Source organism: Mustela lutreola, chromosome 16, assembly GCF_030435805.1.
Source record: "Mustela lutreola isolate mMusLut2 chromosome 16, mMusLut2.pri, whole genome shotgun sequence".
In the NCBI taxonomy this organism is placed as follows: domain Eukaryota; kingdom Metazoa; phylum Chordata; class Mammalia; order Carnivora; family Mustelidae; genus Mustela; species Mustela lutreola.
This window is the reverse complement of record NC_081305.1, coordinates 29,569,530-29,584,067: the sequence shown is the minus strand read 5'-3', so window position 1 is coordinate 29,584,067 and position 14,538 is coordinate 29,569,530. Positions and strand designations below refer to the sequence as shown.

The window sequence follows — 14,538 nt, the reverse complement described above, 5'->3', positions numbered from 1 at the left end:
TCAACCAAAGGGAAGAGGGCAAGTCAGAGTGTCTGGAACATTTATAGGTTAAATTTCCTCCACTGGGATATTATGGAACTTACATGATTTTTAATTAAGAAGGTAAACACCCTAACATTTACTAAAAAAACCACTTAGTACAAACTAGTTACACATTTGGTAAGAGTATAAATATTTTTGGAGTTGAAAAAGCCAATAAAAGGTAAAATAATTCTGATTTTAATGTTCATGTACATGTGTTCACTGGTTACTGCTTTGCATTTAATTTAAGACGGCCTTTTTAATAAGCAGAAAATGTGCTTTTTTATATTGTTTAAATTTTAATATGGATTTTTGTTCAAAACAACACAGACATTCAGGCTACTTGTAAATGATACAAGATTTTTTGCTAATGAGGCATTATGTAGAACATATGCAAAAATCACAACTCAGTCTTCCAAAATAGACCACAATAACAGGAAAAAACATGATTTTAATAAAAAAGAACAGCACTGGGCTTTTACTTCAAAGCAATTAAGGGCTTTGGATAACCAAAAGTTTATGTCAAGTTGATGCCAAACCAAACTGGTCTATTAAACACATACTCTGAAGAGTTTCTGTAATATTCTATGAAAAGGCTCTTTGCCATAAATATCGAGCACCGCACTCTGAAGATTACGACTATGTTAGGTTCATGTTTGAGAACAAGGAGCCCAACATCCTGATCAGACTTCTAGAATTTCAAATTTGAAATAATGCATCCGTGAAAGAGAAGTTAAATATGTTTTCCATTTTGTGATTTTTCTTTACAGTAAATTATACCAAGTTTTATATTCTCCCCAGCTTTTTTTCAACAGTTTTCCATTAGTCTCAAAAATTTGCTGTTACATATAAAATTTTGAGCTATGTGTAAACATACAAGAAAAAAAAGACTTAAAGACCTTTATTGGAAGTCATTTCTTCAGTTTTCTACAACTGTATTTCAAGGAACAATATGCTATTTACTAAAGGAACCTTTCCTTTCTAAGCAAGTAACATGCGATTTTCAATATTATAAAATCAGTGAGGTAGGATACAAATTGGTTTATTTCTTTGGCCTCTGCAACAGAAGTTCCCTTACCTATAATACTCACTTTCTCTTACTTCTAATTCCTCACAAAAGAGATTGCTATCGAGTGAATAATCCAGTTTCCTAAGGAGGGTTTAGTTTAGTTTTTAAGATAAACTTGTTGAAGTGTATATGTTGGTGTCTCTTGCTGGCAGTATTTATAGGAGAAACCACACATACCTATCTGTCGCTCCATTTCTTCTGCTGTTCTAGTCCTGGATTTAAGGACTTTTAGATCTATCTTTTAATGATCACTGAATATTCCAGTTCCTAGATGATCATATTCCTATGGAGGAGGCAATGGCCAACACAGTGTCCATCTTACTCTTTGGGAATTCAAGAAATATAACAGAGAAAGTAATCTCTGATAACCATGTCCTCAGCCATGGAGTAAAGGTGATGGGGTAGGCTCTAAGCTTGGGCTTGGTTTAAGTATAGAGTTTTTATATCTAGTTAATATCTTAAATATGGCTGTTAGCAATTTATTAAGGTCATATTGAGTTTTGGGGTCTGGTTCTGTCGCATTGTTCCTCAGAAGGAATCGTGTCTTGGTTTTCCAAGACCAAGTCTAATCAGTTCTTCTTCCTACGGGAACAGAGACTCTTAGGTATTTAAGCTGGTTCAAATTGTATTGCCTAATAGAATTCTCAAAAATATTCATGTTTCTTTTGCCTTGCTCTTAGAAGGATATATAAATATCACTAAATATACAGGATTTCATTATATAATTTAATTTTATATATAATCAGAGATAATACTAATCTTTTGAATCTTTGAAATATAAAGCTTCTTATGTATTTTCAGCCCATTTTATTGTTCTTTTTAAAAATTTTTTTATTTTTTAAGATTTTTTATATATTTATTTGACAGAGAGATCACAAGCAGGCAAAAAGGCAGGCGGAGAGAGGGGGGAAGCAGGCTCCCCATCGAGCAGAGAGCCCAATGCGGGGCTTGATCCCAGGATCCCAAGATCAAGACCTGAGTCGAAGGCAGAGGCCTTAACCACTGAGCCACCCAGGCACTCCTCATTTTATTGTTCTTAAAACAAGTCTCATGTGATGCATCTTTCCTAGTTTTTTCAAACATTACCACGGCAGGTTAGTTTGTTAAAGGAGGATTAAACTCTGAATCTGAAATGAGAAACTAGAAAATCATACTGGTTTTTCTACATGAGAACTTAGCCACATAAGCATCATATCATATAAACTGGAGAGAGGAAAAATAAATAGAGGATCTAGGTCTGGTTTAAAAAACATTAAGAGAGAAATAAGAGACATAGAGATGTCAATTGCAATGTGTAGACCTCATTTGAATTCCATTTTAAACAAACAGGAGAAGACACGTTCAGGGAATTCTGAATATAGACTGGTTATTAGAGGGTATCAAGGAACTACCGTTAATTTTGTTAGGTGCGATAATGGCATGGTGTTACGTTAAAAAAAATTGCCTATCAGAGATATATACGGGAGTATTCCTGGGAGAGATGACATCTTATCTGCTTGGGGCTAATTAATTGAAGAAAATAAAGGTGAAGGGAAGTGAAACAAGATTCAGAACATATTAATGATTGTTTAAGCAAAGTGCCGGATACCTGGCCATTTTTTTTTTTTTTAAAGATTTTATTTATTTATTTGACAGAGAGAAATCACAAGTAGATGGAGAGGCAGGCAGAGAGAGAGAGGGAAGCAGGCTCCCTGCTGAGCAGAGAGCCCGATGTGGGACTCGATCCCAGGACCCTGAGATCATGACCTGAGCCGAAGGCAACAGCTTAACCCACTGAGCCACCCAGGTGTCCCGATACCTGGCCATTTAATGTGGCACTCCCTCTACTTCTGGGTATCCTTGGTCCAAGAAAACAAATAGAAGGGAAACAAAGGGAAAGAAAAAAAGGAAGGAATGAGGAGAATGATTTGAGGAAGAATATGGTAAGAAGATAAAGTCTTGTTGGAAACACAGTGTGGAAGTATAAAACAGGGGAGATGTATTAGGAACCAAAAGTATTAGGAAGCAAAAACAACACGAGGAGGATGGGAGAGAAAATCCAGTACATCAAAAATGAAGAGGCAGCAAGGAGACTGCTGAAGGGCCCCCTTGGCACCCACAATAGTCAACAGAATTTGAGGCAAATTTTGAATATTAGGAGAGATAACAAACATCTTTTGGGGACTAAAAAACCTGGTAATATGTTATGGAATTTGTTTAAATTTGAAAAAAAAATTATATGAGGCTGGATGGATTATATGGCAAGATGTGTCAACAGCACAATCCTTGCCATGTATATTTCCTTTGGTAGGTGCAACCAAATGACATCAGAACTTCTGGTAAGTGAAACAAATGGACAGATGAGTGGGGGAAACAAGAGGAGGCAGAGTAGGATGGGGAAAATGCCCTTCCCCCCGGGCTGTTGAGAGCAGTTAGTAGGTCTAGAGGAGGCTTATATGAGGAATGTTAAGTGAAAACATGATTTTTTAAAATAGACAAGACTTACCCTTCTATGGCACATGATAAAGTATTTTAAACGAATTTTGACCTTATCAAAGTGATATTTCTGTTTTAACATACCTTTGATCTGTAGCCTGCTGTTCTCGAAGCTGAAGAAGAGATAACTCAATTTCATTTTCTTTTCTTCTCAACTGAGTTTTCAGGATCTCAGCCAAGTGCTCTAACTCTTCTATCTGGCCTCTCTGTGACTGAATAACATTTTCTCTGAAATAAAGAACCTTTACAAGAATTTGTAGGTTGAGGAAAAACCGGCAATATTCAGATCAGTATAAAGAAAGTTCTTCATAATAAAGAGCAAGTAGAAGTTAAACATTTTTAGCTTAAGTGCCTCTGCATATAGTGAATAGCAGATTAAATGGGACGATTTAGAAGTGCATATGGAATTATTCAAAATACTCCTTTTTTATACAATAATGTCTTAGATGATAACCTGGACTTCAATTCAATTCAATTCAGTATTTATTGGCTACCTACTATGTACTCCACAATTTGCCCATCTTCAGATAATTTATACACTTTTGGTCTTTCCTGTGTACATCTGCCTAGACTATGCAATTTAACACTTTAGAGAGAGCAAGGATTTGCAAAACGTAACAGATGTTTTTTTGCTTGTATTTATTTATCTCTACCATGTCTGGCAGCATCCCAGTGTAATGAGCCTCAGAAAACTCCTATGAACCCTGTTTTTTCAGCTGATTAGCAGGGAACAAGATTGGGTTTAGTCTTTTGGTTTTATTCCTTTGCAGGCTAGTTATTGCTGTAACTGGTATTTAAAATATTCAGATGCTCCAGGGTGGCTCAGTTGCTTAAGCAACTGCCTTCACCGTCTCAGGTCCTGATCCCAGGATCCTGGGATCAAACCCCATGTCAGGCTCCTTACTCAGCAGAGAGCTTGCTTCTCCCTCTCCCTCTGCCTGCTACTCAGCCAGCTTGTGCTTTCTCTCTGTCAAGTAACTAAATAAAATACAAATAAAAATAAAATATTCAAAAGAAGTAATTTGAAGTCTTTACTATTCTTAAGCAACTGTCTAAACCATGATGTGTTTTCTTATTTTCTTTCCTCATTCAGAATTGTTACTTTTTGATGATCCAGGTGAAGGCCTGTAGGTAAGATGGAACCTTATCTTCATTTGTGTGATTCACAGACACTCAAACCATGAGGCTTTGATTAACTGGGGAAGTAAGCTAAATGTGGCAGAAGTAACTTTTGAAAAAATAGTATGATGAAGAATGTAGTATCAGTAACAAAATCTGAAATCCATATGTATTTGATAACTCCAAACTTTTAAGCCACTCCCTCTAATTCTCTCTCTCTTTTATTTTTAACCACAAAAAGGCTAATTAATTCAGGATCTAAAAAAAAAAAAATTTACCTGTAGTTTTTCTAAGAATGGAAATGTTGCCCCTAAAGCTTACACTATTATAAATGACTGGGCTTTATGCCATTTGTTTGGGGAGAAAATTATAATATAGAAGACTATTCTATGAACCTCTCCACTGATATAGTTGGTTAAGTTGCTCATTTTCCTCATTTTATTGGAAACATGTTATATAATATCTGTTCTTACCCCACAGATCTAGATATATTTAGTGGATCAAATTATTTATACATAAACAAATCGTGTTTAAAATAAAGAAAAAGGGAGGGATCAAAAAAGACATGATCAATAAACAAAGCTCTAAAATGACCACAAAAAGAATACATACAAATTTCTTATTTCTCCTTTGGCTTCTTCAAGTAAATTGTTGCCATATTTTGTAAGCATGGGTTGTAGAGTTTCTGCTACATCGACATCTTGGAATCTAATACCTAAAAGTCAATCAGTAAGATTATAAAAGTGAATTGGGAAAGCAGGACTCTTGATTTGCTATCATGAAGAAATGTACAATAGACGAAAATTTCTTAAGTACTGAGAGATACGTGTTCTATAGTACAGAGAATCAGAAATCCATTGCGAAAGGAATTACCGCTGGCATTAAATGTACAGAGCAGCAGGTATTGCCCATTAAACAACTTCTACTATGGAAACCAAATGACCTAGAAATAATTTGGTTCAACTTAGATGCAGAGCATCTAAATTTATTTCTGAAAAAACTAAATTCAGGGTTTTATAATATAAGCTAAAGTATGAAAGAAAAATATTTTAAAATCTTGATTTTTTTTTTTTAGTATTTTTGATATAGTTTTAAAAAGATTTTTTTTAGTCATTCACATTCCTTGACCTTACGTATTGAACCTTGTCTTCATTTGCGTAAATCACAGATACTGTAAGTGTAAGTCAAAATGTTTCCTATACTTTGGTTTCTTCCATCTCAATAAGAAAATCCCTATTTAAACAAAGGCAATTAAAAAAGGGATCACCAATGAGATTCCTTTAAATAAAACATTTTGCTGCTGCCCTTAAAATATTTTTCTTATAAAAATAGGTGCATTTTTTACAAGTCTACTCCCATTGTTAAAAATGAGACATAATTTTAATTACTTGTTTACACTTACAAAATAAATTACTAGAGCTTAAGGTAGATAAAGTATGACAAATAATTCAGATTTCTAATGGAGCATCATCTCAGATATAAGATACAGATAAAGTACATTCTTTTAAGAAAGTTTATTTTTAATTAGAATAGAACTATTGTTTGCTGTTTCCAAAATTTTCTCTATCTATTATAGCCCATTTTAAAGACCAGAAAAGGCTCTGCCTAAAACCATTAAAATAGTTTACTGTGTTAAAATTTGCCAATTTTGGCAGTAATGCTAATTCTTAAGCTTTTCGTACATAAATTATGGAAAAACTAAACATCACTAGCGAAGTTTAAAAAAAGAATCTACTTATCCTTAAAGTAATCTTAAAACTTACTGTGTACCATACACAGTTGTAAGAATCTTTGTTCTACTGGTTCCTCACTATAAGGATTGTTTCCACATTGTAACGATCACATCTCAAACCAGTACTTCCCATTCTTTCTCTTGACCAGGCACATATAGAAAATGGGAGTATGTGTTCAGCAGCTTAGGGGCAAGAGTGCCTGTAGCCAGGGCGAGTCTAGTGTTCTCACCTAGCCACCCTACGCTGTGATACTTCTGACAAGCATGGCGTAACTTCTGGATCCAAAGGTGACGGTCTTGAAGAGAATGTTAAGATTACTAAGGCATCAACCCTGATGATGGTGCCTCAAGTTTACTCAGAAAGGTAATGGCTGACAAAGTATTCATCACTATGTAGTGCTCTGTAAAGCTCTACGCCTTGGACTCTGTACCAAGACCTGAGAAAGGTCTGAATTACTAAGAGTATATAAACACCAGGAGAAATTTAAACTCTGTAGTCACATTTGAAAGGCTGTGCTTCTCTGTGGCTCTTTTTTTCTTTTTCCCTATAGGAGGAAACTTCCACCAGACTCATCCATTCAAACGGCTATTCATAGCAGTATATTAGTTTGTCAGGTTAACCTACCATTTGGGCATTGCTTCTTTGTTTAGTATAAAAGATCTTACAAGCCATACAAATCGTCTTGCCCTGCTTTAGTCACAGATGACCCAACAAAGGCTGAGAGAGGGTAAGCAACTTTTGAAAGATAAAATATACTACCGTGGAGTTGCCATCTTTTGACTTTTTTTTCTCATCTGGTGTTATCACTCCATTTTACAGATGGGAAAAACGAGGCTCTGAGATGTCAAGTGCTCTCTTCCAAGGAGAAAGTTAATTAGCAGCAGGGCATTTTCTAATTTATAATGCATAGTGATTGCTTTGGTTATATCAAAGTCTATTGCCAATCTCACAAGCTAGGCATAGCTGAGCGCTTTCATCTTGCAGCTGCCTCTTGCCTCTGTGGAGGCCTTACTGACTTCAAGGGAACTCTGCCTAAGGAAGAGATAGGGTCAATATTTTGGCTTGGAGAAAAAAAAATACAAGAAAATTTTCTCCTTTTCGGTCTATATGGCATTTTTTTTGTCCTCCTTGATGAATTGAAAGTTTTACATGACTTTTTGTGTCCCTCAAAATGTTGGGTCTTTATGTGAAGCATGTTCCAAATGAACATCAATCGCAGCTACAATTTTATTTCCTTCCCTAGTAATTGAAATTTTAAAAAAGTTACTGAAACTATTGATTGATTTTTCGCCTCATTATAAATAAAGTTTGTCCATGGTGGGGAGAATTGGGAATTTTTATTAGAAAGATTCATGTTCTTTCTATATTAAGTTTCATCTATGCAACTGAACTGCTTTGTGTGGGTAGGTTTTAGGTGATTCACTCTCAAAATGGGGAAAGTGATTGATCTATAATCATTTTTGGAGATGGAGGAGATCTTTAGGGTCAGTTGCTTAAATCCTTTTATTTCGCATGGAAGAAGCAAGTTCAGAATCATTAGATGACTTGTCCGAGGTTACCAGGGAGTATGTAGAGGAGCAAGAACACAACTTTTTAAACCCTTAGTTATGTGTGCATTGCACAGTCACACTGCTTACACACAATGAGAAATTTAAGCAATTCTGCAAATTTTATAAGGGGTCTTTTGACAAAGAAATTAAGTGTGATCATTCAAAACAGAAAGTATGATTGTAAAAAGCAAATTAGCTGGTTTCCCTATTTTTCTATTTATAAAGGTACTTAAAAACATGCGAAATACAGAAATACTGTGTGTGCGTGTGTGTAAGACAGCCTACTAAAAGACTGACATTCAGGATTTAATATAAGCTTATTTTACCTTTCCTGGGGCATGCCTGTAAGCCTGCATTTTCATGCGCTTTTCGACGCCCAGTGTTAACACGAGATTGCACATAATTATACGGCGTTTGCCTGTGACCCTGGATTTGAAGTTGCTGTTTGGCTGAAATGAGTCTGTTCTTGAGGACTTCATTCTGTCTTTCAAGCTCATGAACTTTCTCCTGCAGCTGCTCCATCATTTCTTCCATTTCCACATCTCGTCCCAGCCGCTTGGGGCCGCCACCAACCCGCTCATATCTTTTCTTGTCATTAACTAGCCGTATTAACTTGGTGGCCATTCTAGGGAAATAATAAAAAGATGAAAAGGAATGTGAGAAGTCAGCATAAAATGCATTCTGTTGAAAGGAACATAATCACTGTGAGGACTTCAGTGCAGAACCTGAATAATAAATTTCAGGTTTTGATGTAACTATTACTGCCTGTGAAGAATCCTTTGATGATAATTGAAACCACTGGGCAACAATCTGCTTTATAGCACTGACAAATAACAGTTTCCTAAGGCTTATCATTTAAGGTTAGTAAAGAGAGGACACATATTTACTCCATATGTTCCTCAAATGCAATTTTTAACGCATGACCTTATGTAGGAATGCTGTATGCACTTAAATGTAGCTACAGATTGTGGATGTGTTGGGTTAGAGATGCGAGCCACAGTAAGCTACAACTTTTGAAAAGTGTGTTAAGACTGCAGCATTTAGATGATATGTTTTAGGTGAACTGTTTTCAGGTTCTCTAAGATTAAGACATATTACAAGTACAAAAATGTTAGGATGCATAGGTACACACAGATAAAGAGCCCAGTGAAAAATTCAGAGAAACTGAAATGTGACGCTTAGTGCCTGAGAAATGTTCATGTTTAATGGTAGAAAACACTCAAATGCAGGAAGTATTATTTTAATGTTACCTTTAAATTTAGACACAAGTTGTGCTTTTGATATCTTAAGAGTTTATACCTTTCAGTCTTTTAAGTTTGATAAAAACTGGTTAGACAGAACAAAAGACAGAAAGGGCACATGGGGGTGATGTAATATACACGTACGGAAAACATGCCTGACAGTGAATGGAAAAATCTTGGCAGGACAAGAAAGAAAAGGTGGCTTTGATGAGAGACACAAGTTCAAGACTTTACAAAATTGGTCGCACATCTTCAATAGCTGATTCTAGTTTACAGTGAATCTATTTTTATAAAGAGCCAGACGGAGATTGAAAATAAAAACTCACTTCATTTTTCTTTAAACGGGGTTTGCTTTATTTTAGCATGGTTATGGACAGAAGCTTTTACTTAAGAGAACAAAAGTGAAATAAAAAAATCCTTAATGGCTTTGGGATGTCATAGAACAACGCTTTTTTGCCCTAAGCGGAGTCCTCTGTAAAAGCGGTAGTAATACACGTCTATCTACACTTCTGGCTACTCGGCCTACAGCATGTGGCATCAGGGAGAAATATGCATAACATAATCAGTTAAGATTGTTTTCTCTTTCCCTTGAGGCAAATCCATTAAACATGCTTTATAAGGGATATAGGATAATAAAAACCAAGATCCAAGAGGACCACAAACACCCTAGTAAAATAATCAATGGATTAGTTCCTTTTCCACCTAATCCACAGAATGATATATCATGGGGAAATTTGGGCAGGTATCATAAGCCCAGCAGAGCCACACACTCTATCTAGCTCTTTAATGAGTTAAGGATCCTTACCCCACCTCCCGACGGTTTTGCCATAGAAATATGGTTGCCATCTAAATGAGATGTCAACCTAAACATCTGAATCTTTTGTTATAGAGAGACTTTCACGGCGATAGAGATCACATTCAAAAGACACAGGTTTAATATAAAAAAGCAATCAATATGTGGAGAATCATAAATGACCCAAATTTTTAAGGAAAGGAAAGTACATCAGTAGAGTGGTTTTAAATTCCTTCAAGGATGTTCCAGGAAACTTTTTGTCAAGAAACAAGATTCTATTTGTCTAGTAAAAGCAATAATTTTCAATTGTTTGATGTGGTTATTTTGTAGTATTAATGCATTATATGTGATCTGGTAAAGTTTGAGTACCAATTTAAAAAGGTGGTTTATCAGATCTACATTTATACGAATGTGATACTAATTATACCTTAAGGCTAAATTTCAAAGCAGTTCTGAGGCACCTGGCTGGCTCAGTCGGTAGAGATGCAACTCTTGATCTTGGAGTTGTAAGTTCGAGCCCCATGTTGGGTGCAGAGATTACTTTAAAAAAAAAAGAGGGGGGGGGCACCTGGGTGGCTCAGTGGGTTAAATTAAAGCCTCTGCCTTCAGCTCAGGTCATGATCTCAGGATCCTGGGATTGAGCTCCACATCCTGCTCTCTGTTCAGCAGGGAGCCTGCTTCCCCCTTGCTCTGCCTACTTGTGACCTCTCTCTGTCAAATAAAAAAATAAAATATTAAAAAAAAACAAAAAGAGCAGTTCTACACGTTCCTCTAGGTAGTGTCTGTGGTGTGAAATTCAAGATTTTAGAGCTTTGGGTCACAGTTGTCATTAGATTATTACTCTCAGGGCTAAGTAAAATAACATCCCAGGAGGTTAAATGGCTTGAACGTAATACCATAGGCCGGTGGCAGAGAAATAATAGAACACATGCATACAGCTTGACTCCTAGCCGAGTCCTTTTTTCATTAAACTACATGGCTCATTATTAGGTTGTTTTATATTTTCTGGCTAGGACAAATTACTAATGAGGTCAAGGTTGTGAATTCAATTATTTTACTGACCAATTAGGCTTACAAAGGAAAAAAAAATTGTTTAGTGGTCATAGCATACATTCCTCATTCTGATAGGACACGTGTGTGTTACTGATCAGAAAAGGAATCAGGCAAGTGAGTCATAGGTTTTGCAAAAAGACACTATCCTGACTCAAAAATGAACTCAAAGTAAAAGCCCCAAAACACAGCAGGTCAGTGGGTCATTAAAACAAAGTCCACCGAGTGGAAACTGAACTAGAATCACCCCTTTAGGATGCATTCTAAGCCCCCACTCCCGCCTGACCCCCCTATCTTCTTTCTTCCATAGCTATCTCAGCTTTTCGTTTAACCTAGAACATGAATATGAATCCAGGCTTGTTGAAGCTTACAAATGGGAAGGTACGTTTTTGTTTTTAATGCCGCACATTCAGAAGATAGTCAAAGTGTTTCTGAACAAGAAGGAATGAAAGACTATCTACTCTTAAGAAGTTATCCCAGCAAAAATTTTATGCACACAAATCAAGGGACAATGTTTCTTCAGAAACAGTAGGAACTCTATGAAATAGAGATTCTAGACCCATCCAAGCTAAGTTAAATATGTTCCAGATATTGAAGTGATGTTTTCATTAGTAAACTCCAAAACTTAATGGAACATGCATTCTAACAAGTTAGACTAGCTAATTGCTTTACCAAAATTTCATTTTAAACTAAGGCATTTAAAAAACAGATTCTTTGGCCATTTGCTTATTACACTATAAATATTAAACCAGAAATTATTTATAGACATGCTATACTCATGGCACTCTTCGCTATTAGATCTTTCTTTCAAATAGCAACTTCAGACATAATAAACACTCATCATCTTTTTGGTTTATTATTCTAGTTTGTAAGATTTTCCATTTTTAAAAATTGTATTTATTTACAACCTGCCTTGTTCCAAAAAAGATTCCAGGTGGAGTTTTCAATTAAGTTTGCAAAAAAGCATATCCTCCAAACTTTACAGTGTCAGGAGAAAAAGCTAAAAGCTTTTTATCATAACCTTTTAATTTTATCCTCTTGCTTGCGGGCATGCTGTTTAAGCAAAATGTTCTCATCATGCAGACGCAAAAATCTGTCTTCCAGTTCCTCACGACTGATACGTGACACTGCCTGGCGAGACCTCATTGTCCGTGTTGTTGAAGTTTCTGTAAAAATGCCAAGGTAATTAGTAGTGGGATTACTTAAAATAGTCTCTAAAAATTGTAACTGTTGATATTAATATAATCTCCGATGCACTCATCTCTCCTACTTTGTGACCCACAAATAAGATTGTTTTAGAAAATGTTATAGCATTGTTTATATCACCAATCAGACAGAACAATAATCTTTTCTATTAAAAGTTTACATGCAATACTAATGATTTGAGTAATAACAGTATCTATTCAAAATGGTATTTAAATAACCATTCTTTAAGAATATAAGATGGAACTCTGATTCAATAAGACCTTTCAACTTATATGTTCAATGTTGAAAAAAACAAATTAAAAGTCAGATTATCTAAAAGTTGTTTTTTTTTTTTAACAGAGGTAAGAATTTTAATAATAATTTGGTGAACATAAAATATTTTTCAGAGCTATGCATGGGTTCTGGGTTCTAGAAAATAAACTGTAAAATTTGCAAGTACAAACAACAAACCTTCACAAATCATTTATAACCTGTCTTATATATTTTTAAAGGACTTTCATACCTTTTAGCCTGTGTATATGATTTTTTACATATGCTTAAATTTAGTATTTTCCATGTCACTAATTTGCAATCATCATCCAAAAGAATCAACAAATGGACAAAGGTTAAAGCCCCTATGATGGGTTACTGAGAGCAAGAATTTAACTTAAGGTAGCGAATTCGAATAAACAGCTTTATACAATTAACATTTATTTGTATGTGAATACCTGGTACTCCACCAAAGATCTAAAGCAAAGCTAACACATACTTTTTACGTTCAAAAATAAAACCTGTATAGTCAAATTTATCATTTTCAATGAACAATGCATTGACCACCTTTCTGTAGTAGTTCAAGGTTGCCAGTTGAATTGTTCTAATTAACAGTGGTAATAAGACACCTTAGTGGAATATATTTTATAAAACAGACGTCTTAATGACAAATGCAGTAGCATGACAGCAGAGCTGACACGTTGTATACACAAACAAAAACACAGCTCTACACTCTGAATTGTTCCTCAAAGCAGTGCTTCTCATTCTCAATTTGAAAGTGATATTTTAGCTGTAGGGTAACCGCTAAGTGATAAAAGGATAAAGGAAACCTTTAATGTATATTAATTTGATAAAACAAAGTCAGTATCATTTGGATAAACAAACCATTTTGAGATACTCTACTTGAAAGGCAAAAATTTTTAAATACGGCATTTCCTCCCCTATAAAATTTAAACATAAAGAAAAATTTTAATGGTGAATGTGATTTAAACCAGGCAATTCAGTTTGGAGGCTTGATACTCTCTGTGTAGTTTCTACTCATGTGTGGAATTTTAAAAAGATGATTTATAACAATTCTTTATCAGAACAGAGGGGGATTTTACATTTTCTATGAGCTGTTGATAATTGATGCATGCAGTAAAATACCATATGTTGTTCTAAATTCTCCATGTTCCTGTTTAGTCCAATCAAGAGCTATATAGTTACTTAAATGGCTTCGTTTGTAAGGATATCAGAAATACTTTAAATTAAAAGAAAAGAAGTTACTGATCAAAGTTCATAACGATAATAAATAACAGCTGGCCATACCTTGTAACCCTCCCATTCCAGAGAGGTTTAGACCTATATCTTTCACAGGCAGGTCTCCTGCCGTCTCATCAGTGGGACGAGACATGGCCTGTCTGTGGAGAAAAGAAAATTCAAATAAAATCCTTCCAACATATAATGTTAACTATGCAATGGAAAGAACCAAATAAAATGAATAAAGCATTATGATTCTAACAGACATCTATTGCCCACATGTGCTGCTTGAAGAAGGGGGAAAGCTTCTCTTTTAAAAGTAATACTGCATTCAATCAGTGTTCCTTTCAACAATAAATTTCCTATAGTTTAAGTATATAGTTTCCTATAGTTTGCTTAAGAAATGAGGTAAGATTATCATTCTTCCTTCTTTTTTAATTTCTTGATCTGAACAAAAACAATTACCCCAAATTTAAGAAATACTTCTTCTCCATCCTACTCCCTTCTATCCCCCAAAGCAAGCAGATATCTTGGAAAAAATCTAGTCGAAAAACCTGATTCAAATGCTTGTTCTATTGTTTACTAGCTAGTCAAATCACCTAATCTCGCTGAGTTTCAGTTCCTTAATTTTTTTTTTTTGAAAAAGTCATTTTACTTTTCATACACACACACACATTATTTTTTATTTTTAAAGATTTTATTTATTTGACAGACAGAGATCACAAGTAGGCAGAGAGCCAGGCAGAGAGAGGGGGAAGCAGGCTCCCCACTGAGCAGGGAGCTGTTGCGGGGC

At 35.2% G+C, this 14,538-nt stretch overlaps 1 protein-coding gene across 3 annotated transcripts in view; it reads right to left on the bottom strand.

Moving 5' to 3' along the window:
• The window catches only part of RPGRIP1L (RPGRIP1 like), a 93,695-nt gene that overhangs the window by 76,681 nt on the left and 2,476 nt on the right, over positions 1-14,538 (bottom strand). For all 3 annotated transcript variants that reach the window (XM_059152151.1, XM_059152153.1, XM_059152152.1), the window contains 5 exons: positions 13,815-13,906; positions 12,073-12,217; positions 8,294-8,592; positions 5,297-5,399; positions 3,650-3,793 (listed from right to left, as the gene is read on the bottom strand). In XM_059152151.1, coding sequence (XP_059008134.1) covers positions 3,650-3,793; positions 5,297-5,399; positions 8,294-8,592; positions 12,073-12,217; positions 13,815-13,906 — 783 coding nt within the window. The remainder of the gene's footprint in view (positions 1-3,649; positions 3,794-5,296; positions 5,400-8,293; positions 8,593-12,072; positions 12,218-13,814; positions 13,907-14,538) is intronic.